General features: G+C 43.3%; 1 protein-coding gene across 2 annotated transcripts; it reads left to right on the top strand.

The window, feature by feature from the left end:
- Nucleotides 1–1,511: 1,511 nt before the first annotated feature.
- On the top strand, nt 1,512–12,507 carry EMB2411 (DNA replication helicase). 2 transcript variants are annotated; one of them, XM_048703159.2, is made up of 34 exons: nt 1,512–1,869; nt 1,948–2,073; nt 2,238–2,414; nt 2,501–2,566; nt 2,693–2,890; nt 2,983–3,033; nt 3,113–3,174; nt 3,411–3,543; nt 3,693–3,803; nt 3,923–4,019; nt 4,466–4,542; nt 4,935–5,000; nt 5,164–5,319; nt 6,522–6,577; nt 6,678–6,738; nt 6,809–6,919; nt 6,988–7,044; nt 7,183–7,317; nt 7,389–7,619; nt 8,115–8,189; nt 8,282–8,403; nt 8,510–8,582; nt 8,670–8,774; nt 8,859–9,026; nt 9,179–9,248; nt 9,343–9,488; nt 9,680–9,757; nt 9,842–9,934; nt 10,059–10,196; nt 10,350–10,389; nt 10,468–10,541; nt 11,087–11,221; nt 11,578–11,697; nt 12,032–12,507. In XM_048703159.2, the coding sequence occupies exons 1-34, from the start codon at nt 1,594–1,596 to the stop codon at nt 12,191–12,193; spliced, it is 3,846 nt and encodes a 1,281-aa protein (XP_048559116.2). In that variant the 5' UTR covers nt 1,512–1,593; the 3' UTR covers nt 12,194–12,507. The 2 variants fall into 2 exon arrangements, with proteins under 2 accessions (XP_048559116.2, XP_048559115.2); XM_048703158.2 differs by having other exon boundaries at nt 9,337–9,488.
- Nucleotides 12,508–25,765: the final 13,258 nt, after the last annotated feature.

Below are 25,765 nucleotides of genomic sequence, written 5' to 3'. Positions count from 1 at the left end.
TCTAGTAGAGACTTTACTAGGGACACAGTATTTCGTTTATGTATCCATACATGTATTTAAGTTTCCGATCAATACAATTTTAGCATGAATAAGAAAATATAAAATAACAACGTTATTAATGCCTCTAAGGCATATTTCGTTCAGAGCAGCGAGCAGCGACCACGTTGACTGAGAGAAAAGAAACGAAGGAACCGCAGACATGACACACGTTGCATGGACGAGCTGCTGGATGCTCATGTGCGATCCGTCGGTTGAAAGCTAGACGTTTTCCTAAAACAAAAGACTGAAAGAAAAGCATGATAAAAACTAAACCTGGAAGAACATAGATAAAAATCCAAAAATAAATAAATAAAATAAGACACCAAAAAAAATAAAAAGAATAAAAAGGGAAACACTAAACTCAACCGACTGTTTTTCTGTCTAGTGTATGCTGTGTCTCACGCATGACACATGCCCATGTTGGCGCACCCACTGCTTTTCCCATTAGACCTTATATCTACAAGCGAACCGCTCGTCCACCTATTTCTCCTGTGCTCTTCCCCTTCTCGCTTCCTTCTCTAGCGACTCGCTCGGCACAAAGAAGAGTGTCTCCAGGGATGGCGGCATACCCGCTGCTATGAGACATGGCTACGTGGTGATTCACTGTTAGTTGCTGCAACGGGGCGGAAGCTCGATGCTTGATGCCCCTTCACATTGCCGCAATGACGTATGTTCGTCTTTTACGACATCGAAACGCCGGTGCAACTACAACGATCTATGCAACGGAGACGACGCACAACGGCAGTGGCGCAATGGTGTTGTACTTCTACAACGTCGGTGAGGCTTCCACAACATTGACAATGCTGCAACTTGGAGGGGTTGTCGTCTGCCTTTGCCGCACCCCACCGCAACACACAAGTTGTTGCAAGCCGGAAGGGCAGCACCAACCACCACTATTGCATACCCCTCACCGCAACATCCGCCATGTTGCAATCATCGATGTCGCTGGAAGACCGGGGCCAACCACCGTGACGCTGTGTTGCTGCTGCTATTGCAATGACGATGAGACGATGCTTCTTGTGACGAAAAAGACAAACTATGCCGTTGTGAGGACGACGACGGCGATGCTCCGCAACAATGGTGGTGTTGCAATGTTTTCACAACAAGGATGGTGTTGCAAACTTGAACATGCTTCAAAAGGCTGATCCAATGTCCCGAATGACGCGTAGCATTGTGAAACAAACAGCGGCAGCGCAGTGAACACCCAACTGGGCTCGCCTACGGGCGTTCAAATAGGATTTACCCTGCGGGAGGTTGAAGATAGTTTTTTTTTTCAAACAAGGAGGTTGAAGATAGTTGAAGGTTGTGAAGCATGTTGGGCCTAAGAAATTTGTTAGTGCCAGACCCAGCAATTGATGGGCCGAAATGGCGCCGCCCTGTCGCCGGTGAAATCGCTTCGCGCGGGAATTCCAATTTCCCGTCCCTCCACCCCCGCAGCCCGCCCAACCCCAGGTCCGCCCCACTCCCCCCCTCCTCCCCCAAATCCGGTTTCCCAATCCCGCCGCCGCCCGCCGCCCCCGGCCTCCCGCCCGGAACCCCCAAATCCGCGCAGCCATGGCTCCGCGGAAGCGCGCGGCCGCGGCTGCGGCCTCGAAGAAGCCGCCCTCGCAGCCGTCGCAGCCGCCCGCCAAGTTCGGCATCCTCCACTTCTTTGAGCGCCACCAGTCCCAGGCCGCCTCCCAGAACCCCAAGCGCCAGAAGCCCGTGGCGAACCCCGATCCCATGCCGCCCCCGCCCCCGCCCCCGCCGCCCGAGGAGGAGCTGTCCGAGGTCTCGCCGGAGGTCACCAAGACCCTCGCGCCCAAGCGGGTCAAGTTTTCCCCCGGGATGGTGAGTCGTCGTCTTCTTGTGATTGTTCCGATCTGATCTGCTTTAGTCGTGGCCTGACCACTTGTTTGCGCGGTTCAGCTGATAAAGCAGAGCCAGGACGATGGCGGCGGGGAGGTCGTGACCTGGAAGATCTCGCCGGTGAACGATCGTCTGCGCACCAGGCAGTTGCCAGGGATGGCGCTTCATCCGTGCTCAAACAACGAGGTACATCAACCCTGAAATTTCTTTCTTTATGTGCGAGTTCATACATGCTCACGTACATACGCTGTGCTGGAACGGGTGCTGCCACCTCTGGCTGTACATTGATGAAATCCATTGTCTTTGTGGTTTCCTAACCTGTGGTTGTGGCGTGTTGATTCCAATCGTAGAAACATTCCTCGCTCGAGGCTATGAAGAAGTGGCATTCGTCTCCGTTGGGCTTGTCGAGGTGTACTGCTTCAGCACGCAATCTGAGTGTGTGTGGTATAGGCCCAGGTGGCGGTGATGGTATGGAAGACCAGAGCCCATTCCGGACGCCACCATCACTGCCCTATAGCTTCACCGAGGTATACACGCATATTTGCTGAATTTTTGTCTTGGTTGTCAGCCAAATGTGACTGTCAGTTGTCTAATCTTTTCATGTATCAAGCAGCCGTTGAATGCTGGTATCACTTGTGATGGAGGACCTGACCAGTTGGAAGCAGGGCAGCACAAAAAGGTGAGCTAAATGACTACACTATGTTCTTTTGATACAGCATCCGTTTTGTAATCTTGCTACCTGTCAGAATTAAGAAGTCATCACATAATTGAACTGTGAAATTATGTCAAAATGTTCTCTTGCTAGGCACTATTGGATCTTCTAGATCAAGTTGAAGATGCCATTACGGAAGAAGAATTGCCAGTTCATGCTGGGAATAAAGGAGGTCAAGTCACAGGTGGTGATAGCACGGACAGCAAATGTTCTCCTATTGCTAGCAGTCTAAATGTTGAATCCAACAAGCCTCGTGAAGCCCCATCTTTCGATAGTTTCCTTGTGTTGGAGGTTTGCCTTTTTGCTTCCACCTGTTGTTCTCTGATCAATGCTGATGAGCTGTTCTAGTGACAAAAGGTTTTCTGTTCTTCCTTACTTTTTAGGTGTCAGAAAAACACAAAGGTGATAGTTCATGCGATCGCTATCCTGCTAAGGTGTGTCCCGCTACTTGTGTGGATGGTTTTTATGTCCAATGATCTTTCTGTGCTCTGCAAAGTTGCTTTTCTCTGGCAGGTTCTGCGTCTCCTGAATGAGCATTGTGGGAAAGAGTATTCAGTGCATCTGTGCGACGAGTGGTGAGTATACAATAGTACTGTATGGAAATGGATATCTTGAACCTAGTAGTCGGAAACTAGATTATCAGTTTATCGCCCTATGTCTTGGGGTTATAACTGGTATTAAACATCCCCTTGGCTTCTTCAACATAGGATAGATGCACCTGCGAGGTCATCCACTTAAGCTTAGTTCTTTATTATATGCACTACATACACCTAAGCAATCTTTTTATATTCCCATTTTCATACTACTGTAGGTTCCATAGCACTGTCGTCCCAGGCGACACAGTAAGTGTAATTGGAGAATTCAGTGACCAAGGAAAATGCACTGTTGATCATGATAGCAATCTTGTTATTGTCCATCCAGAATTACTCATCTCTGGAACGCGGGTGAGTACTACTTGCTATGTTCTGGTACCATGATTTTGTAGTTTGTAGAGCAACTTTCTATCACATCCTATTAGAAAACTCCCAAAATTTATTTGTAGATATGTGTTTCTTATTTTCCTACAGAATTTTTGATAACTAGTTGATTGTAGGTTGCTTCAAGTTTCCATTGTCCAAGGAGATCTGTTCTCGACGAAAGATTAAAAAGCAATGAATATTCCACAAGCGCTTTGATGGGTACTCTGCTTCATCAAGTATTTCAGGTTTCTTGATACAAGAATACTTGCCGACTTTGGTTACTATTCCACAATTTCTTTTGGTCAGCTAATATTGTAAGCTTGTAACAATTTAGATGCCTGAAGTTTTGTTTTTTGTGCTTTAGGCTGGGCTACTTGAGGATGTTCCTTCAAGGCAGTTTTTGGAACAACAAGCAAAAGAAGTTCTTTTGAACAACCTCGAGAGTCTGTATGCATGTGGAGGTACTATCCAGGGCAAAATTTCCTACTTTATGAGAAAACACTCTAAACATCATATTGCTTGGAGTGTTCATGTGGTTAGATTATATCATTATTGAGTTATACCGGGTGCTGATTAGTGATTCTTCCTTATACTTTTTGTTAGAACACTGAGGCTAAATTAGCTGCTATATAAACGTGACTAGTTCTATATAAATGTGGCTTTATTAATTCTAATCATTACTGTTTGTCTTTCTAGTGGATTAGAAAGCATTAAGTCCTATATGTCCTGCAAAGCCCGTGGCACTCTTTTATCAAATACTAGCATATGTAAAATTGATATTTAGATAAGTTGTATCTGGGTCGAGTCATGTTTGATCCAAGTGTTGTTTTCTGGTTCCTCTGTTACCTAATGATTGTTATCTGTGCCCTGCATTTATGTTACTAATTTTTCAAAGTTTCTTACGCAGCCAGTGAAAGGAGCACACATTCAATTCTTATTGAAGCAATCCCTAAAATGTTGAATTGGTACAAATCCTTCATGAAGGTAGATACACATGCATACTAACTTTCACATTATTTACTCTTGGTGTCCTTTATGTGGCCACAAGAATTTCTGAACTTTACAGCAATTCCATATCTTAAGTACTCTTATCTGAGTTTTGTTGAAATTAAACCTGCTTTCATATTCCACTCATTCAGAAGTTTAAAAAAAGGAACAATTTCTATCTCAAGTCCTTTGTTAATATATGTGCCAGTTCAATTATAATTTTCAGTGCAGAATTAGTTCTTTATCTATCCTGGTACAGTATCTTATGTTAATTGTATAATTTATCAGTGAATCATCTGTACTTTCTTTTCTCTTTGGATAGTTTTGTAATTGCCTGAAGAAGATATGATCATATACTGCTGTTTGCCAATGATATGCTGCACTTTCAGGGTTCAAAAAGCGCCAACGTGGATTTTGGACATACTGAAGGACGGAAAACTGTTGAAGTGATTGAGGTAGGCAACTTTTATGTAGGGTATATAAAGCAAGTTCATTTCATGGTGGTGCATTCCTGTATTTTGTATGGTGCCTAATCATGAAGCTAAAAGTTCCATATTCTTCATGCTTCTTCTTAAAGAATTAATAGCTTTATTGAAATGAAATTCTCATGCGCCTTAGATGATGGATATTGAGGAGATGGCATGGGCCCCAAGGTACGGTTTAAAAGGGATTATCGATGCTTCTGTCATATCAAGGGTAAATTCATGCAGCGGTGATTCATACGACAAAGTAATGCCACTGGAGTTCAAAACTGGTAAAAGCACTAGTGGCCAGGTAACCATATATTCCTGGATAGCGGATACCAACTGAAGATACTCATTATATATTTCTCGGCATGATGTGGTGTTTATCAGTAGAATTCTGTAAATGATCGACATTGTAATTAATTAGTAAACGAGGTACTTGTTGCAATAAGCTATACTGGTCAGGGGTCTGGTACTCAGTGATAGTACCAGTTTAGATTGTGAACTTTGATTCACCTTTGTCTTCTGGAAAAGTAAGAGTGATTTTGATTTCACATGGTTATTGCAAATCATATTTTCATATCTTTACTCATGATGTCAATATAGGGCAGTGGTGTATTCACCTCTTCCCACCCTCCTGAGGTGAACAGTTAGATCTGTAGCAAACTGCTGAGATGGGGTCATATTTGCTACTCCCTCCGATTGATATTAATTGTCGCTGATTTGGTACAAATTATACTAAATCAGCGACAATGAATATGGATTGGAGGGAGTAATAAAGTTGGGATAAAAAGTTACCTGCAAGTGCCACTTATATGTGAGTGCTCCATAAGGCCAACTTCTGGCGTCTTTGGGTAGTATAATTGTTTTATTTGCAGAACCCTGCTGGATATCCTAATTTATTTTATCTGTAAGAACGCACAACTATTTAGCAAGTGTTCTTAGGAATTATTAATGCTCGACGAGATTATTGTGTTCTGTATGTTTTCTAGCCTATTCACAACCTGGTTGCCCAATTGCTTGTTCCATACATGCTGACATGCATAGCTTCTCTGTCTTCATAGTACATGCCAACATCACTGGTATTTGTCATTATTTGTGTGTAAATTTCTGCCAAGTACATAGTTGTATTCAGTCTAACAACCAATTATATAATCATGTAAAATGAACCAATAAATATTGGCCTTGTGAGAAAAACTAACCAACCAATAGTCTCATGATTAGCCTTGCGTTTACTTTTGCAAAGTTGATGTTCTTTAATTTCCACAATCACTGTATGTCAGATCTTGTTACGTTGCAACATTTTTTGGGTACTTGAATATGATAGCTAGTCTTGGTATTGGCTTTACCATTATAATACATTCCTTAAGCATAAGATTTTGTTACATATTGCTTTCCCATATGTCGGCGTACCAATATCTCCGTAAACAGCAATATAACCGTCCTTCCTAAATAAAATAGATGCAGCACTTACTTCTGTGTTGCCCCTCACGAGAGTTTATCCACTTGCAGTCAGCTATGGAACACTCTGCGCAGGTGATATTATACACGCTATTGATGTCAGAGAGGTATAATCCATCTATCCTGTGATCCTTATTTGTTCAGCACTTCAGCAGTCTTTCCATAACCATTACTCAATACATACCACGTCTTCCCATGCATTTTCAGATACTTGAATAATGACATTGATATGGGTCTTCTGTATTATCTCCACACAGACCAGACATTGGTAATCTTGTACTTAAGATACTCAAAATACATTTTGTACCATTCTTACCCATTTTCATTAATTTATTAAGGGTATCAAAGTTAAGAGGTCCGATTTAATTGGGCTAATGATGCGACGGAACGAGCTTGCCTCTGAGATTCTGAAGGCATCAATTTCACAGAGTTTTCCTGCAATGCTACAGGTAGAACTAGAAACATGTACATAGTGATCCATTAGTGAGAAGTCAACTAAATTCCTGTTCTTTTCCAGAGTCCATCCTCATGTACTGGATGCCGACACCTGACTTCATGCACCATATATCACAAGGTTTGCTAGACAATTGTTTCTCTTACATAGTCTTAGCATTTGTCCTTGCTGAGGAAAAAAATGGAACTACTTTATTTATTAGGAAATGTACATGTGACAACTAATCTTTATGGGAGTACTTCCATTTTGATGCAACAGGTACATGGAGGAAATACAGCAACTAGTGGGCTTGGTGATCTATTTGATAACCTGGTGAATCACTTATCAGTTGCCCATCATAACTTTCTTAAACATTGGGATAGATTGATTGATCTTGAAGCTAGAACTTCTCAGGTAATCTTTAGTTTCTCAAATGTGCTCCAAAACTTGTTTCCCCCCCTTAACTCAATTTATGAAAAATTCAGGTCAAGAAAAAGGAAATTTTACTTCCTCTTCATTACAATTCTGGGAGCAAGAGTTCTGCGCCATCCTTTTACGTCCTTGATATGAAAAATGAACACTCAGTAGATTCATCTGGAAAAAGCAAAAGATACATATATAATTTTGTGCGTGAGAAGATGCAGCCTGAAGCAGCTGGTCATTCAGAACCACAAGCTGAGAGCCTAGATTTCAACCTCAAATGTGGTGATTGTGTGGTAAGCCTTGTACACTTTCTGTATTCAGTAATATTGGTCACTTCAAGTTTAACATGCTCATGGCAACCTGTGCACAGCGCTATGCATACCATCATCTCAAATAATTTTTGTACCATATTTATGTTGACAAGGATTAAATACATGTATATGTTTGTAGAACAAGTTTAGCCAAAGAGCTGTAATCAATAGCAAATACGAATATGCGATACATGTTGGAAACTTATGTAGCTACTAGCTAGTGCAATCATATTAAATAGGTAACTGAAAAGATAAGGTGCTGGATTGGTGGTGTGTCAGGTTCAACTATCGTCTAATTTCATATACTTGAGCATAGCTATAGAGAGGTCATTTCTTGTTTGAAGTTGAACTGCAAAAATGTCTTACATTAATGTACAAAGGTAGTATCAGATTGATGCATGGACATTATAACCTTGTCGGTCGGTTTAATTTGTCCACACACTAAATTCTATCTCGTCTTCTGCTACTTTGCATTAGGTGCTTAGCACTCAATCTGGGAGGATAGCAGTTGCAAATGGATCTATAAGGGACATTAGCCGTTCCCATATAACGGTATTACCAGACCATCACAGACCTTATCTGTCCATTGTTTTTGGTTATATTGATTATAAATTTATAAGTATTTCAAATGGAATGTGTTGTAGGTCTCTTTGTCACGTCGTCTGAGACTTCCAGGTAGTAGCTCCTTGCTAGAGCAAGGAGACCTCCAACGCGAACTTTGGCGGATAGACAAGGATGAGTTTAGCTCTTCATTTGCAACCATGCGGTTGGCTCTTGTTTTTATTTGTTGTTCATGTTTATCACTTTGGATGGGTACTTAAAAAAGTTCTCTTTTCTTATCTAACTGGAGCTTGTATTTAAACTATTGCCAGATTCAACCTTGTCCAACTGTTTTCTCAGAAGCCGCAAAACACTAAACTACGGAAGTTGGTAGTTGATCTTGAGGTCTGTTTGGCACTAGCACTTTTATGTTATAGCATGTTTCCCATATTGTCTTTGTTGTCTGGAATTTCCTAACTCGGATGTTAATAGGCTCCCAGGTTTGATAGTGGAGGATTGTTCAGCCAAGACCCGGCATTATCATACATACAATCACTAACGAGTTTGAACAATGACCAACAGAGATCACTGCATAAAGTAAATCTTTGCTCTTTTAGTTCATGTTTCTTTTTGTGAATATTCAAGATTTCAATAGAAGACTAATGCAGATTTTGTTTTCAGATTCTAGCAGCAAAAGATTATGCTCTTATTCTAGGAATGCCTGGAACAGGCAAAACATATACAATGGTGCATGCTGTGAAGTCCTTATTGATGAGAGGAGAATCTATTTTGCTAACTTCATATACTAATTCAGCTATTGATAATTTGCTTATGAAGTTGAAGGCCGAGGTTTGTGTTCTGAAGCTTCATTAATGTAGCACCATTCGATTGTAAAACCCTCATTTGTTTCAGCGAGCAAACTTTTACATGCTGCCTCAAGTATTTGAGTTTAATGAAGCAAAACACGTACATGCTTTATTCTGATTATTGTCTTTCTGCAGGGTGTAGATTTTATTCGAATCGGGAGGCATGAAGCTGTACACCCTGATGTCAGAGCCAATTGCTTATCAAGTCAGAATATATCATTTGTCAGTGCACATGCATTTTAAATTTTTGAAGAAAACATGCTCTTATTTGTGTGTGTGTGTGTGTGGAACAGCAACAGAGGTACAGTCAGTAGATGCAATCAAAACAAGAATGGAGCAAGTGCAAGTTGTTGGAGTTACTTGTTTGGGAGTATACCATCCCTTACTAGCACATAAGAAGTTCGACACATGTATCATGGATGAAGCTGGACAAATCACATTACCGGTAGGCCCCAATTCAGGATTGCTTGGTAATTTAGTCTCCAAGGAAATACCATAAAAGGAAAAACCACAAAACGATGCTCATCTAACTTCGTAACTGTATATAGTAGCCGGTCAAGCTGATAAACCAGTATATTCTTGTAAAAATGATTACTGAAGAGGTTACATCCTTCTCACACACATCTTACTCGCTAGGTTTCACTGGGACCTCTGATGCTTGCAACGAAGTTTGTGCTAGTAGGAGATCATTATCAACTTCCTCCACTTGTTCAGGTTACTAATCCTTCAGTTTTCCTTTTTACATAATGCTTTTTTATGCCACTCCTTTCATTAACTCTAGCAATTTTGTACATACAGAGCTTTGAAGCTCGAGAGAGTGGGATGGGCATTAGCTTATTTTGGAGGTTGTCAGAGGCACATCCTCAAGCAATTTCAGCACTAAGGTGCCAGGTTAGTCGGTTTGAACTCCTGCTTTTTTCACTATTATCTCTTACTGCCAATGCCACATATTTTCTTTTTAGTTAAGATCTCCTTTGTTCCAGTAAACTCATGTTTGGAAACTACATTCCTGCAGTACCGAATGTCATCTGGTATTATGGAGCTCTCAAATTCATTGATTTATGGCAATAGGTTATGTTGTGGTTCGTTAGAAATCGCAAATGCGAAACTCAAGTTTTCTGGCAAACAACAGGCTCACTTCAAGTTCAAGGAGGTAACACTGCCTTCTGCTTGAAAATTTCAATTCTCAATATGGAAACATCTTGTTATTGAAAGCTTGGATTTGCTTACCTCGGTTTGTCACACTGCCATGTATCATCTTTCTCAACCTCCTTTTAATCGGTGTGCCCTATTCTTTTAATTGCAGATTTTGAATCCCGATAGGGCTGTTATCTTTGCGAACACAGGTTTTTTCAATAAATTCAACTAGTTACATCGTTGTGATACTCTGCCTTCAGTGCTAACTATGTGACCAATTCACACAGATCAAGTACCGGCACTTGAGGCCAAGGAACATAGAACCGTGAACAATCCTACAGAAGCATACATTGTTTCATGGGTATGTCCTGGTCTACGGCGATGGCCATGGGCCATATTTCATGCCTTTCTCTTGTGTTTTAGCAAGTAATCACTGACCTCTATAGCTACCAGTTGAGATGTTGCACATTTGCCATGTATTTGCTTTCAGTTGAGTGCCTGTGTGCGCATGGGCACAACATGTGTTGTGTCATTTTGAATATTTAGTAATACCCAATATCTTGGTCTTGCTTTAATTTATTGTTGTCTTGTCTATGTGCCGCACTGAGAATGAATACGTATGCTTGTATTTATCTAGTTAAGTACATTTTAAGCTAGGTGAATGATCAGATGCAACTGCTCTAGTCCACAAACTTGAACTTTATGCTTAGTGTTGCAAATGGCCCAATAGTCAAGTTCAACATATGAAGAACACCAATGCATTGGGTGAAATCTAACTGTTTTCATGTAACTGTTGGACATATGATGCACTTTGAGCAAGTTATCTTTGCTGCATATCCAGACTGCTGATACAAAGTCATTTTTATTCTCGCATTTTTTTAAAGTGAAAACTTGTCTTTTCTGTAGATAACGAAACAATTGCTAAAGAGAGGTGTAGCTCAAGACGAGATTGGTATAATAACCCCATATAATGCCCAAGTGAATCTCATTCGGCAGCAGGTTGATCCTTTGGTTGAGGTTCATACAATTGACAAATACCAGGTAAAAAAAAAATACTGTTTTGCACGAGCAAGTCATTGACTCCTGTATTCCTTCAGCCGTGATGATCTTTCAATAATCAATTTCATTATGGTGGCTGTGTTATGACTCTTATCTCTCTTTAGTTGTTTCTTATGTGTAACATTTTGAAGTAATCAGTTGCATGCTTACTCTTGGATTTAGTGCTCATGCTCAGTTTCTCACTGGGACAATAGAGCATTACCGTCATCCCGGAAAATGTTACAATTATTGCGTTACAATTGTTTTGTTTTTGCTGATTCATTGGTTTTGGTTGGGACTTTTCTGACAAATCATCAGTACTGTGGTCTTTTAGTGCTGAACAAATCTACTTTTTACAGGGGAGGGATAAAGATTGTATTATCGTATCATTTGTACGATCCAGTGGGAACTCAAGGGCTAGTGGTTCTTCTTTGCTTGGCGATTGGCACAGGATCAATGTTGTCTTGACACGTGCGAAGGTCAGTGGCAGTGAATGTACTCTACTTTCCCATTGGGATCATCATTCTCTTGTACTTAAGTGATTGTCATCGTCAACAATATTACCTGGACTATAATGATCTTGGATTACCATTCGAAGAAACATAATGATCTTGAATAGGCTTTTGTAGAAGTGGCACACCACACAACACAAAGAAAACATGTAGACACCCTGTTTTGACCTATTTAGATGGTTGCTTCTTGCAAAAAAGAGAATGTAACTGTCACCCTGCCGTGGTAAACCCAGCTATCATATTTATACAATTCCGTTTCCGCTATTGTATTTTTGAACTTGTTCTGGTGAACATAATGCAGAAGAAGCTCATCATGGTTGGGTCTGCTGGAACTCTTTCGACGATCCCATTGCTGAGGCTTCTCCTAGAGAAGGTAGCTGAGGGCGGCGGGCAATTAGACCTGACAAATAAGGATGTACAGTCTATTCCAGAGCTCCGGAATTCCCAATTGAATGTGCAATAGTAGGTCGTGCGGTAGATAAACTTTTGAGTTTTGAGGCCAAAGCCGTATATATGCTGTATATATTTGCTTTGGCGTGTAGAAGCCAGACCATGTCACTCTGGTTCCCGTGTAGAAGATGGTAGTAGCAGTAGTTTTTTGTGCATGTAACTGATAAAGTCGTCAAGCGCAGGATGTAAATTTTTAGCAGCAACCTGTCCATTGCGCATTTTGTGTATCCAACTGATGAAATACGTCCAAAGTTTTCTACTCTTCTGAAATGGTTATTCAATATAATTCGGTCTGAGCTGCCGAGCTTGGTGGATCTTGCCTACTTATATTTTAGAGTGAACTTTTTTGTTGCTGTCGCTGTCAACTGCTGAGAGCAAGCTGGGTGAGTCAATCGGCGCAGCAACCGTGTGACAACTAACATCGATAATCTTGTGACTGTCATCGGACCGTAGCTGTTACTAGGATAGCATAGTAACCTAGTAACTACACAAGGATTTTTCTTTTGAACTTGTGCCAAACTTTATTCAAATCAAATAATTGTTACATCACTAACAAGTTCAGCTAGGCTAATCTGTGGATGATCACCCTCCCAAGAAATTGCAGAATTAGAATCATAGGAACTCCTAGCAAGCTTGTGTGCCACCTTGTATCCTTCCCTTGGATAGTGAGGGCACAAGACTAAACCAATACTTCGAGCTAAATGAAAACACTCATTCAGAGTAGCAGAATAAGGACTCAGGATATCAACTTCCCCCTTGCATGCCTGGATAATCTTAAGACAATCAGATTCAAAGACCACATTTGAGCATCCCCACTGGTCCGTGCCATTCTTCAATGCCAAAGCTTCCGCTGCAGCGGCATCAAGCACATGCATAAAGAGAGTTGTTGATCCAGTAAGAGCCTCACCCTAGTGGTTTCGAAGAACCGCTGATGTGGCTCCGCTTCCATCTTCCATGAAGCATGCATCCACGTTCACTTTATAAAGATTTTGAGCAGGTTTAGACCATTTAACATCAGGTACACTGATCGCACTCCTAGAGCCAGCAAAATTGGCCGTTATCGCATGTATGGCGAGTGCTGTTTTGGAAGGAATGGCCACACCTTCGCCCTTCACAACTTCCCTTCTTCGCCACCAAATGTACCAAGCTCCAACCAAGATAGACTCTTGGAAGCCGAGATATTGCAGTGTGGTGGAATTACACCTTTGATCTCTGAGGATATTCTCAAGCATGACACTACCAGACCTGTCTGAAACAAGGGCTTGGGCAATCGTTTCCTGAAGATCCAAAGTTTTCCACACTTCTTTAGCTCGGACACATGTAAACATGAGGTGTCGCAAGTCTTCAGCTCCCCTCTTACAAACATGACCATGGATTCGTGGGATGAGCACCTCTGGATATTGTGAGCACATGCGGAGACGCCATGGTCAGATTTGCTACTGTGATGGTCGAGGTATTTTGACCTCAGTACTTGATAGAACTAACTACCGCAAACACGGAAAGTCTCATGTCACTCTCGGAAGTAAGAGGATGGCTAGGTATGCTCGGATCTCTTGACTGCATGCACTGGAGATGGAAGAACTGCCCAAAAACTCCACAACGACAATATCAGAGCCATGTTAAGAAGTCTACTATCATTTTTGAATCAGTTGCGTCATATGACCATTGGATTTGGCACACTTTATTTGGCATGACCACGTCTCACTATGACATCAATGTGCTGCAGCAGTCTCCATTGTTTGCTAGGTTGACTGGACAAGCTCCTCCGTGCAATTATACTGTCAATGTGCATGAGTACAACATGGGCTATTATCTGATTGACGGTATATATATATCCTCTATTGGCGACCTTCGTCGAAACCATCTCTAAGGCAATTGGTTAGAAAAGATATCACTTTGCCTAAAGACAAGAAGGAGCTAGAAAGGTTGTGGAGAGGGCATTTGAAGTGCTTCAAGCTATTTTGGAGTTGTTCGAGGACCTATAAAAATATGAGAGCCAGAGACCTTGTGGGAAGTGATGCTATGTTGTGTGATCATGCACAACATGACCATGGAGGATGAGGATGAAGATTCTGATGGAGATATGAAATTTGAAAACATGGATGATCCTATCCAACTTCCACATCAAAATCCGGTCACGTTTGAGGAGTTTGTCCAAACGCATTAACAAATTCGACATCGAGCAACTCATGAGCAGCTAAAGAAAGATTTGATTGAACATATGTGTGCGGTTAAAGAAGATAACTAGAACATATGTGTGAGCTGAATTCAAGTTTGATTTTATTTTAAAATTTTAGTTAGATTGTAATATTTAAATATCAACTACTCTCGCATTTCAATATTTTCACTCACCGTAGATTTTTTTGATACGGAAATGTTAACGCCCACACGTATGGGCGTTCACCATCCCGACCACACACAAGCATCTCCGTCGGCAACTTTGTGCACGAATCTTGGAACAAACCGGCCGGTTTTCTACGCCACGTAGGACGAGGCGCGTGTGCGGTGTGCGAGTCAGTTCGCCCGCACGTTGGTTGCCATCCCGCGGTCAGCGGTTGCCACTCGGAGGCGTGCGGTGGAACTGCTATGCACCCGCACGCCATGCTCCGATCGCGGTTGACGTCAAACACGTCGCACACCTCTGCCCCCTCTCCCTCACGGTTCCATTTACTCACCCGCACCGCAGTTACTGGCACAACCCACTCGCATTTCAAACCATTGGAGGAGAAGGCGAGGGGAGAAGGCGACGGCGGAGGCGGAAGAATCGACGGTGTTCGCGGCCGTCGGTGGGGCTCACCGGAACGGAGCGGCTTCGCCGGAGCGCCTGCGGGTTGAAGGTAATGCTCGCTACAACTCTCGCAATCCCTTCCTGCATTTTCCCCCCTTCCCTCCCTGTTCGATTCCTCGATCAAGATTCGTAGAGATTCAGGCGATTCGGCGATGCGTCGGCGTTCCTGCCGGCGCTGAAGTCGTCTGCTAGCCGTTTTTGGTGGCACTGGGCAATTTCGTCGCGGCCACGGCGGCGGCATCGTCGGTGTGGTTATGCCTGTTCGGAGGCACACACTAGTCTTGCCTATGGATTGGACAGGTGTCTCCCGGTTTGTTTGATGCGCATTGGTTCGAATTTGTGTTTGCAGTCAGTTCGTGGGAGAATTTTGAGGGTGAATTTGAAGTCGCGGTAGTTGCCATTGAACCCTAGATCTAGTTAGTTGGGTTTTGAAACTGTAGTATGAGGCGAACTTGATAGTTTCATTAACTATCATGATTGTGTGGCAACTAACTCCCTGAACAAATGTGATAGTTGCCACAAACGTGTTTCCCCTTGCGGCAACAAATTACTGAAATGACTGTGTTAGTTGCCACATATAAGCTTTCGCATGGGGCAACTATTTTTATTGAATGACTGTGATAGTTGCCACACACACGCTCTTCCATGTGGCAACTAAATTTGCTGAATTACTGTGATAGTAGCCACAAACATGCTTTTTCATTGTGGCATCTAATTTTTCTGAATGATTTGTGATAGTTACCACACTGCGATAGTTGCCAAAATCGGTAGTCAATGTAGTTTCAGGAGCCAACTGCACTGGACGACAACTAATGTGCACATCAAGTGTGCCTATTGCCACTTGGATAGTATATTCATGTGGCGAATAGAATGTGAACACACTGTCTGTTGCCATTCTGTAGATAAGACAGTGTGGCAAATTGGCTGCATAATGTGGCAACCAAATTTGCATATCAATTGTGTCAGATGCCATACATATGCTTTGCATGTGGCAAGTTTTTGGCTGACCACATCATGTCTGTTGCCATGCCGCAGTCAGTACAATATGGCAAATTCATTGTACTGTAGGCGCATTTTTTTGTTTTGCCACAACGACTTTGTGATATCTGATCACACTGTGGCAATTTTTCAGGTTCTTGAATTAGATGTGGTTTCATCGATTTGTTGTAGTATGTGTTGCATTTCAGCACGGCAATTTCACCCTAGCACATTTCTGCCGCTGAACAAGTGGCATTTGATTGGTGTATTTTTAGGACAGTGTGTGAGCTGCCACATCTTAGTTTTTCTGATGTGGAGGATTCTGCGACTTTCTATCGTACTATCTTGGGCTAACATGGCAACTTCAACATTTTTTGTTTTCAAGTGCATTTACCATATATACACTTTTTTACTTGATAATGCAACCAACGTGCTTACTTGCCACGTTTATGTTTCCGACAATCATAGGAGGGGTGCGTGTGTGTTCATGTTATTTTTCTGCATTCACTAGTTGACATTTTCTGTTAGGTGACAACTTCTTACCTCTTGCATTTACATTTCCACCATGACAATTTGGTCTGTTCCTATCTCAGCAGAATGGCTCGTGGCGATCATCAAAATGATGATGATGATTTCATGGATCCACCACAGCGTAATCGAGCAACTGGACGGAGAAAAGAGGGTGATGAGGTAAATGTTCACACATCCCCCATTCCTCCTGCTTTATGTTACTGGTTGACACCTCAAGCTTGCAGTCATCTGACACGAACTAAAATTTCATGACATTGCAAAACATGGCAACAACTGATCACTTTTTGCAAAAACATGGCAACAACTGATCACTTTTTGCAAAAACATGGCAACAACTGATCACTTTTTGTCTGTTTTTTGCAGAAGAAGAAACGTATTTGCAACAGAGCCTCCCAAGAACGACTGACTGCGTTGACTGACAAATTCACCGACAATCAGAAGGGGGCTGCTGCTGAGATGGGTATGCAGTCTATGATGGATGTCCGGTGCACGAACCTTGTCAACCCTGTATGCGACTGGCTTGGTGAGATCTACGACCCCGCCTCCAGGGAATTCGTGATTCCGGGACGTGGAAGACTACCGTTGAACGAGGAATCCGTGTTCTGCACTTTGGGTGTGCCTCGTGGACATATGAAAGTCCCGTACGAGGTCAACAATGAGATCGAGGAAGCGCTGTTCCCCCGTTTGTTTCCCGGGTCTGAATCCATGCCAAACACGTCTGCAATGGCAGATTCGCTGCAGGCCATGACGACGCATGGAGATGTTTTCAAGATGAAGCTACTCATGTACCTCATCTCAGCTGTTTTCGCGCCGACCACCTCTCTTCGCCCAAGCAACAAATGCTTCCCCATCCTGGTGAATAATCCATCTTTACTACTTTATTTTCCTTTGATCTTTTTGGCTCCGATGTCATGTGTAAAGCTAGTGACTGCCAGCGTTTTCCGATGTTTTTTTCCATTTGATTTCTGATGCGGCAACCTTTTTTTGTCCTAAAATTTTGTGTGGTGCAGGCGGATCTGGGAAATGTGAAGAACATGAATTGGTGTAAGTTTATTGCCGACTTCCTGCACGATGCATTCTCAAGCAAGATGTACTAAAAGGGTTGTCGACTGCATTTAATGGTATTTTTACCAGTTCTTTCCGTGAACACTGTTTTTTTAACACACTTTTATTCATGCATGGCAACCTGATCATAACAAGATGGCAACCTGATCATATCAAGATGGCAACTGCCATAATGACAATATGGCAACTGGCATAATGACAATATGGCAACTCCCATCATATTAGTATGGCAACTGTCATCATACTATGATGGCAACTGCCATCATAACAACATGGCAACTGCTATCACACTATGATGGCAATTAGCACATGTAGATGGCATCTTCTTCTTTTTCTTCTCTTCTTTCATGCACCTCAACTTGATTATCATGGGAACATATATTATCCTGTTTTCCTCCACACAGTACCCATGATGGCAACTGATATTTATTTCTTTTTAAAATTGTTTTGCATCAGCTCATGTACGTCGACTGTCTTGACCTGTCCACCGTGGATTTCACTGGGACAGGAGGCCCGCCGCCTGCGCACAAGTTTGCTGTTTCTGCATGGACTATCAACGCTGTCAAGGCTGTGCTTGCCGCAGACAAGGCTACTGACACCACATATGGAAAACTACAGGTTAGTTCTGATTTCTTTGCCCACACGGCATGCCTACAAATTGGCATGAGGCAACCGTCTGTGGGTCATAAGAGATGACCACCTTTGTTATCCATGGATGTCTGAGTACTGTATCCATGTCTCATTCCACATGGCAACTCTTTTCATTCGTGCTTAAACTTACATTCTCTCTCTTACGTCCTAGCTTTTTTTTTCTTTTTTTGTTCTTTCCAGCTGATGGCCAAGCATGCTATAGACTACAGCGTGTTTGGGGGGCCTCAAAACTTTGGAAAGTGGATGGATGTGCACTCAGCTCTGTCTTGCCCTGCCGAGGTAATCAAAAGATCTACATCTATGGTTTGCCGTGGAGTATTTTTTGATGTCGTGCAAGTGATTGCAATACGGGTGGTCATTGATGCTTCTTTGTTTCGTGCACAGGCGAGGGCACCTGTTGAGCATCTAATAGGGCAGTTTGCATCTGGAATGACCGGCTTGCTCGGGAAGTTGGTTGAGGGGTGGACGTCCCTCAGTGGCTCTGACAGCGACGCGGTTGCGAGGCAGTTCACTTCATTTGTCCCAGAACGTACACACCGGCCAACCGGTTGCCGTGGCCGGTATGACTACAACAGTTCCCAAGAGCTTGCTGACACACAAGATGAACTAGGTGGAGATGCTGGTCTCAGCAAGGATGACGACGATGTCATGGAGAATGTGCAAGAGGACATCGATGATGATGATCATGCTGAAGTTCGCGCAGGTGGTAACAAGGGCAAGGATGCAACAGATGTCCCCCAACTGGAGAAAGTCAAACAACACACAACTGCGAGAGGCGAGGGGGTTTTGCCATCAAAGAGGGGGAGGGCTCCAGAGGGTGTTGGGCAGGGTTCTGCTGGCAAGAGGTTTAGGACCGACCCCGTAGCTTCTAGGAAGAGGTTCGACTTTTATTTTAGTTTTTTGCTTTGTCTATTTTCTTCGAACAGACTCATCTTTTTTTTGCACTTGTTTTTGTCAAGCGCAGCAACGAGTTTGCTGTCTGACAATTGCCACCTTTTTTTCCTCCATCTCATACGTGCAGCGAGCCGACAGCTGGTGGACGAGCAATTACAAAGAAACAGGTGCCAACGCCAACCCGTGTTTCTGCTCGGTTGAACAAAGGCGCCCCCATTGCCGGTGACACCCCTTCCACCAGGTCATCTCCTCGCACGACGATGACCAACACCGGGGATCCTGTCGTGTTGCCAGACATGAGGAAGGCAGTCAAGAAGTAGGTTTTCTCATCCGCTTTCATTGATATAGCGCTATATTTTCTTGATTTTCCAATGCATCCGTTTAGCTTGTCACATTGTCTTTTGTCATCACCCCCCACGTGGCAACTGCTGTTCTCCAAATGATTTTCCTTCCTTTTTAAGTGTATGGCAACTCCTATTGTTTTTTACATGGCAACTGGAATCTAGGCCAAATGGTAACTTTAATGTACCTAATGGCAACTGCCATCTTTACCGTTGGCTTGTGAGCTCATCCCACACCTAGGTTTGAAATTGCATTCATGGCAGATTAAACATTTTTATCATTCTTCAATTTGGCTAACATGGCAACTGCTGCTGGATGGCAACTGCTAATTATGACACATGGCAACTCACGTTCCCCTTACATGGCAACTACCAGCTTTTCCACTTGTTTTTTATTTTTTTAAGATTTCTACCAAGGCAAACATATTTTTGTTCATTTTTTAATACCTTTTTCATGTGCTTTATTTTTTTTGCAGGGTGAAGAAGACTACTACGCGCGGGGCCAAGCATATCAGTAAGGACCCGCTTGAAAGCCTGCATTCAAAGTTGTCAACAGGGGGCAACTCAGATGTACATGAGGCACCAGGCGACAATACTGCTGCTGCATCGTTGACCGCTCCCACCAACTCTGATGCAAGTGGCCGACCATCTCCGCCGGCTGCAGATGTGCAGGCTAGAACAACAGGCATCCGTACATCGGGGAGTGACGAGTCGGTATCTGCCAGGACAGCTGAAATATTGCCAACTCTTCTGGCAATGAAGGATGCTGCTGTGAGCCATGCCACCCCATCAGCAAGCGTTGAAGTGGACGCTCCCGAGACGAACCTAAGCAAGGAAGATTCCCGCTCATCTGACACTGATTCCAAGCGCGTGCGTGGTGGCACTCCTGTGTCCACGACAGAAGCGGCTGAGGCGGCAGTTCACAAGGATATGCCATCTACAGGTGAGAGTCCTGGCACAACAGCTCCAGCTCCTGTCGGTGCAGATACTGCTAAGGCGGCTGTTTCGCGTGCTGGTCTTCCACCTAGGCGTCGTAGCCCCCGCAAGCAACCAACAGACATACCCAACGCACCGGCTGTAGCTAGGAGCAGGAGAGATGAGTCTGGTTATGTTCCTGCGTCCACACTGTTCCTGCCACCTGCCAAAAGCAATGTGATGGAGAAACCGGAAGACCGGAGCACAACTGATGCAGGTGTCAAGCCGGGCACGAGTGACGCAGGTGAAAAACCGGAGCAGACTGCGCCTTTACCCGCAGTGGAAATCCCCAGCATAAATCTGCGCACTTCCAGGCTCCCAGTCAATGTCGGTGTCCCCTACAGCCCAAACAAGAAGATTGTCATGAAAGCTGCGGCTGATACCGCTGACAACACGCCCCGCCCTGCAAATAAGGCCGATCATTCTGTAGCGGCCGATTCAGATATGTTTGTCGATCTTTCACCCTTGGATTCTACCCCGCAAGTCGTTCGTGGTCCGGCCAGTAGGAATGAGAGGCACCCAGTGGCCTTTACCCCACCGAGCTTCAGCCTTGGCATCAGTCAAGATCAACCGGTGGTGCAAGATCCTATGCCAGTTGCCTTTGCTTTCCCAGGAGGCATGCCCGCAATGATGGCGCAGCCAATGGTCGAGGGCAGGAAGGCTGTCAAGTTCGCAGAGCCGATTGTGCAAGGTACACTTGTCATGTCCTTATGATTTTTCTTGTATACATGTTTGTAGTTTGACTTTTGTCCCAATCATATATTTTGGGGGTTCTCACTTGTGATGGCAACTGACATGTGATGACATGGCAATTGGATTTGATGCACCATGTCACCTATATTTTTTTTGCTGCCATGCTGCATTTGACATTTGGGCAACCACGTGGCAACTGAAGTTGATTCAACATGGCAACTGTAGTTGCTGTCACATGGAAGATACAGTGCATTACACATGGCAACTGGATTTGCCACACCATGTCGCCTGCATTTTTTGTTTCCATGCTGCATTTTTTCATACGACAATCACATGGCAAGTGGAGTTGACACAACATGGCAAATGTAGTTGCTGTGACATGGCAACTACAGTCCAACTAGATGGCAACTACAGTGCAACTACATGGCAATTGTAGTTGCTATGACATGGCCATTGTAGTTGGACCACACATGGCAACTGCCCTACCTTTTCTACCTACATCTCACATCATGCACCCTATCTTCTCACAATCCATCTGTTTTTAATTTTCTAGGTATCCTAACCCACTTTTTTTATCATTGCAGCCACCCCTGAGGAGATTTCACCGTCACTTGACGAAGCTTACCGCATGATTGAGGAGGTAGCATTGCAGAGGAGGTCCTCACGAGGGCAAGGGCAATCAAGTTCCAACGTGCCTGTAGATACGGTATCTGCGGATACCATTAGGAGTGCCACTCCTGGTTCTGTGAGGCAGCAGAGGGTACTTCACCCACCTCCTGCGGAAGACTACGAGCCTGAATTCAGGGCCACTAAGGAACAGACCCAGCTGTACGATATCGTCAAGCGGTTTGGAAATGTGAGGGCCAGCAGCAAGCACATGAAGGAGCTGAAAGCGTAAATGACCACACCCCATAATCTCTCATTTTGCTTTGCTCCTTTTTTACCATTCATCTTCTTAGTACTTTCTATACACGGTCCGCTTACGTTTTTGTTCTTTCATATATTTTTTTACTTAGTAGGCATGATAATTCCATGTCGTATCGTTTTCATACAGCTTATGTTTGGACAGAACCAAAGTCATTCAATGCGGAGCAACGTACGTCGAGCTGGGTGATCTTGCCGAGTCCGTGAGGCCAAATGGTAAAATGTCAACGAATGTAGTTGCATGCGGGATCGACTACATCAACAATCACACCGATGTGTGTGCCGACAAGATAATCATGCATTACAGTGTGACCTGCAAAATATGGGATGGTGACTTCCACCAAAAAATCCCGAGGAAGAATTTTGCTCAACACGGTGAATTCAAGCTCACACTAAAAAAACATGTGAGTACTCCTTCCCTGTCTGCAATGTTTTTTCACATGGTGTGATTTTTTGCCATCATCTGCACTTGTGTTTATGTGGCAGATGTTTTCATGTGGCAACAGCTGCCGTGCACACTGACTTCTTGATTTTTGCATCCCGTGCAAACTATGTGGAAACTTGATAGTAAAATACACGGCACATTTTGTTCATACATGGACGGCAACTTTCTTTCAACTACCCCCACCCATAACCAAACATTCTACGTGATTCTAATTTTTTTGTCCCTCTGCTGTTCTTTATGTGAACTCTGCTTCTCATTTCTTCACTTTTAAATGCAGGTCATGTTCCCCATGTTCCAGGAGCTTGCACCACATGACCTATACGACAAGTGTGGTCACCACTATGCGATCTGTCTTGACTTGAAGAACCAATGTTTTGAGGTGCTTGATTCAATCCGTTCGGAAGCTGATGCAGACTTTACTACGCATGCCGAATTCTTCATTAACAACCTCAAAGAGACATGGAACCGTCACTACGAACATTCAAAGGTCCAGATCAGGCATTTCCCGACTGAGTATGTGGCGACTGCGAAGCAAGGGAACACGTAATTTCTTACTTCCTTCATGTGCCATTTACATCAATCCAACCCCTCTTTTGTTGTCACATCTGAATTGAAGTCTATCTTTGTTATGACTGTCCTTTTTGCGTGTTCACCTGACTCTTTTCCTCGTGCAGGATGGACTGTGGCTTTCGCGGTCCGGAGCACGCGAGTTCGTGGAGGAAGCTGTCAAGAAAGTCATCAAGAAGTACTAGTGATCACGTGGCGTTACACACCGGACGCATACCTTACATTCTGTTGCCGAGGAATGTAAAGTACTATCTCTTTGTTTCTCGTTGAAAACTATGTTTGTGTGCTATGTTATGACTGCAACCCCGCGTAGCCTAACTATGCAGTGGTGGTGTGTGAGCGACATTTGAATAGTTTCTGTAATATATGTGTGGACGTGAACCTATTTTAGGCGTTACAGCAGATATGTTTTTATGTTTATCATTATTATAATGGTTTCATCGTTTCTAGCACCGGTTTGCTGTTTCGAATGCGTCTACGATGTTTTAAAAAAGATGGCAAATGTAGTTCATCAGACATGGGTAGTGAAAGTCATCGTCATTTTTCATTTTGGCTGTTTTGCTTCTTCTTTTTCATCGCTAACTGCACCAGCTAGCATGGGTAGGTTGATCATGTAGCCACAACCTTTGCTGCGGTTTATGCACGTTACGCTTTTTCCAACTTGTTTCCCATACATTTGCACACAACACACTATGTGTCTCTAAACCGCATCGTATTGTCATGGAAATATATGCCATGCAGAGTCATTACAAATACCATGGCATATTTTTAGTACAGCTAACATGGCAGATACAGTACAAACAACATGGCAGATCCAGCATAATTAACATGGCAGATACAGTACAACTAACATGGCAGATCCAGTACAACTAAAATGGCAGATCCAATACAACTAGCATGGCATATTTAGTATAAAATAGCATGTCATATTTAGTATAAAATAGCATGGCATATTTAGTATAAAATAGCATGGCAGACCAACTACACATAACATGGCAGATTAACTACACATAACATGGCAGATTAAGTACCCATAACATGGCAACTGCATTTATCCATTCAATGAATTTTCCTTCCATTTCTGATGCCCCTCAAGAGTCATTCTCCCATTTTTTTAAAAAAAAATTCTCATCATCTAGGGTACAAAACAAAATGTCCACAAGGACCATGTCACATCGCCCCAATTTTTGCTCATGGATTGCCCGCCCCTTTCTTTGTTTTCTTGTATTTTGCTTGGATCTCCAATCCCGACTTGTACCTTATCTCTCTTGGACGACCCTTTGTGATAGAACGGGGTGGGTTCCTGACCTGGGTCTGTGTGCTTGCTGTTCCAGATCCTATCTCTGAGTTTTCAGATGATGGCCCCGTGGATGAAGGCACACTTGATGTGCGGGGGAACCGGTGTAAGGCTTCCTCAGCTTTCCTCTTCTTGATCTCATCAAGCTCTCTTTTCAGTGCCTTCCTGTGTTTTTCTGCGACTCTCACTGTCTCATCACTCTTGCACGCTTCATCAATTAGCTCAGCATAGTTCTTTGTTAGCACAACGTGCCTCACGGCTTCCATGGTTGACTCAGGTCTCTCGTCATGCACAGCCAGAACTACGTGTGTTGTCTGCGGCGCCAACGCGTCGCCAGCGTCCCAAGTCCATCGCCGCCTTATGAAATGGCGGGGCATCCGTGTTACATCGTTCATGTCCATTACTTTTAGTATGTGACAGCACATAATGCCGTCCCGTTCGAACTTGCAGCATTGGCAGTAGTACTCGCCTTCGCCTATCGAGGCTTTGACGAAGTAGTTCCTTCCTTTGTCCGGGTCTTCAGGTTCTAAATCTGACATGCCCAAAATAGAACACACCTTGAACTTATGTTCGTCCACCTGGAAAGCCATGAACATGCTGGCACGCTTTATTTCTTCCTGGAATCTGCAAGTTTTGTGTGTTTTCTGTTAAACTATCGTGCACTCTTTTCTTGTACCACCTTATGTTGTCATGGAAATAGAAATACATTTTGTTTGAAGATGGCAAACATATCTCATTGAACATGGCAAATATAGTACGTTGAACATGGCAAATGCAGTACACTAGACATGGCAAATGCAGTACACTAGACATGGCAACTGCAGTACACTAGACATGGCAACTGTAGTACATTTTCAACTGGACATCGTCATTTTTCCACACCAACATTCCCCAATGGAAGCACATTACATAAAACATGGCAACTGCCCTTTTATTTAAACATGGCATCTACAATTGAGTAAACATGTCAATTGCATTTCAACAAACATGGCAGATGCATTTTATTAAACATGGCAACTGCATTTCGGCATATGTGTCGCCAATATAACATTTTTTCCAGTTGACATTAGCATTTGCATGCCAACATGCCCCAATGGAAGCACAGTGCATTAAATGGCAACTGAACTTCATTCAACAAGGAAAATGCACCCGAGCAAGCATGGCAAAACAGAATTTTCATTGAACATGGCAACATGCAGCCGAGTAAGCATGGCAAACAGTATTTCATTAAACATGGCAACTGCACATCATGGCAACTGCATTGCACTCTATAAGGCACCTACTGACTTGGTGCTTTTTCTGCAAATAAGACTGTAACGCAACTGACTTACTTGTTAAAGATCTTGTTGGTGTATATCTTGCTCATTTGCCTCTTTATCGGTAAATACGTTAGCAATTTTGGCTGCTTTAGTGCCATGGTCTCTTCTTGCTGTAGC

The sequence above is a fragment of the Triticum urartu genome, chromosome 2A (genome assembly GCF_056163025.1).
Source record: "Triticum urartu cultivar PI428250 chromosome 2A, HENAU_Tu73, whole genome shotgun sequence".
Classification (NCBI taxonomy): Eukaryota; Viridiplantae; Streptophyta; class Magnoliopsida; order Poales; family Poaceae; genus Triticum; species Triticum urartu.
This window is presented reverse-complemented; position numbering and strand designations above follow the sequence as displayed.

What these genes read in the sequence shown, in the direction of transcription:
- EMB2411 (XM_048703158.2), top strand. Translation starts at nt 1,594, where the DNA reads ATGGCTCCGCGGAAGCGCGCGGCCGCGGCTGCGGCCTCGAAGAAGCCG. An exon ending in GAGTCTGTATGCATGTGGAG is followed by an intron (nt 4,020 to 4,465) that starts GTACTATCCAGG and finishes TTTCTTACGCAG; the next exon opens with CCAGTGAAAGGAGCACACAT. An exon ending in AACAGAGATCACTGCATAAA is followed by an intron (nt 8,775 to 8,858) that starts GTAAATCTTTGC and finishes TTTTGTTTTCAG; the next exon opens with ATTCTAGCAGCAAAAGATTA.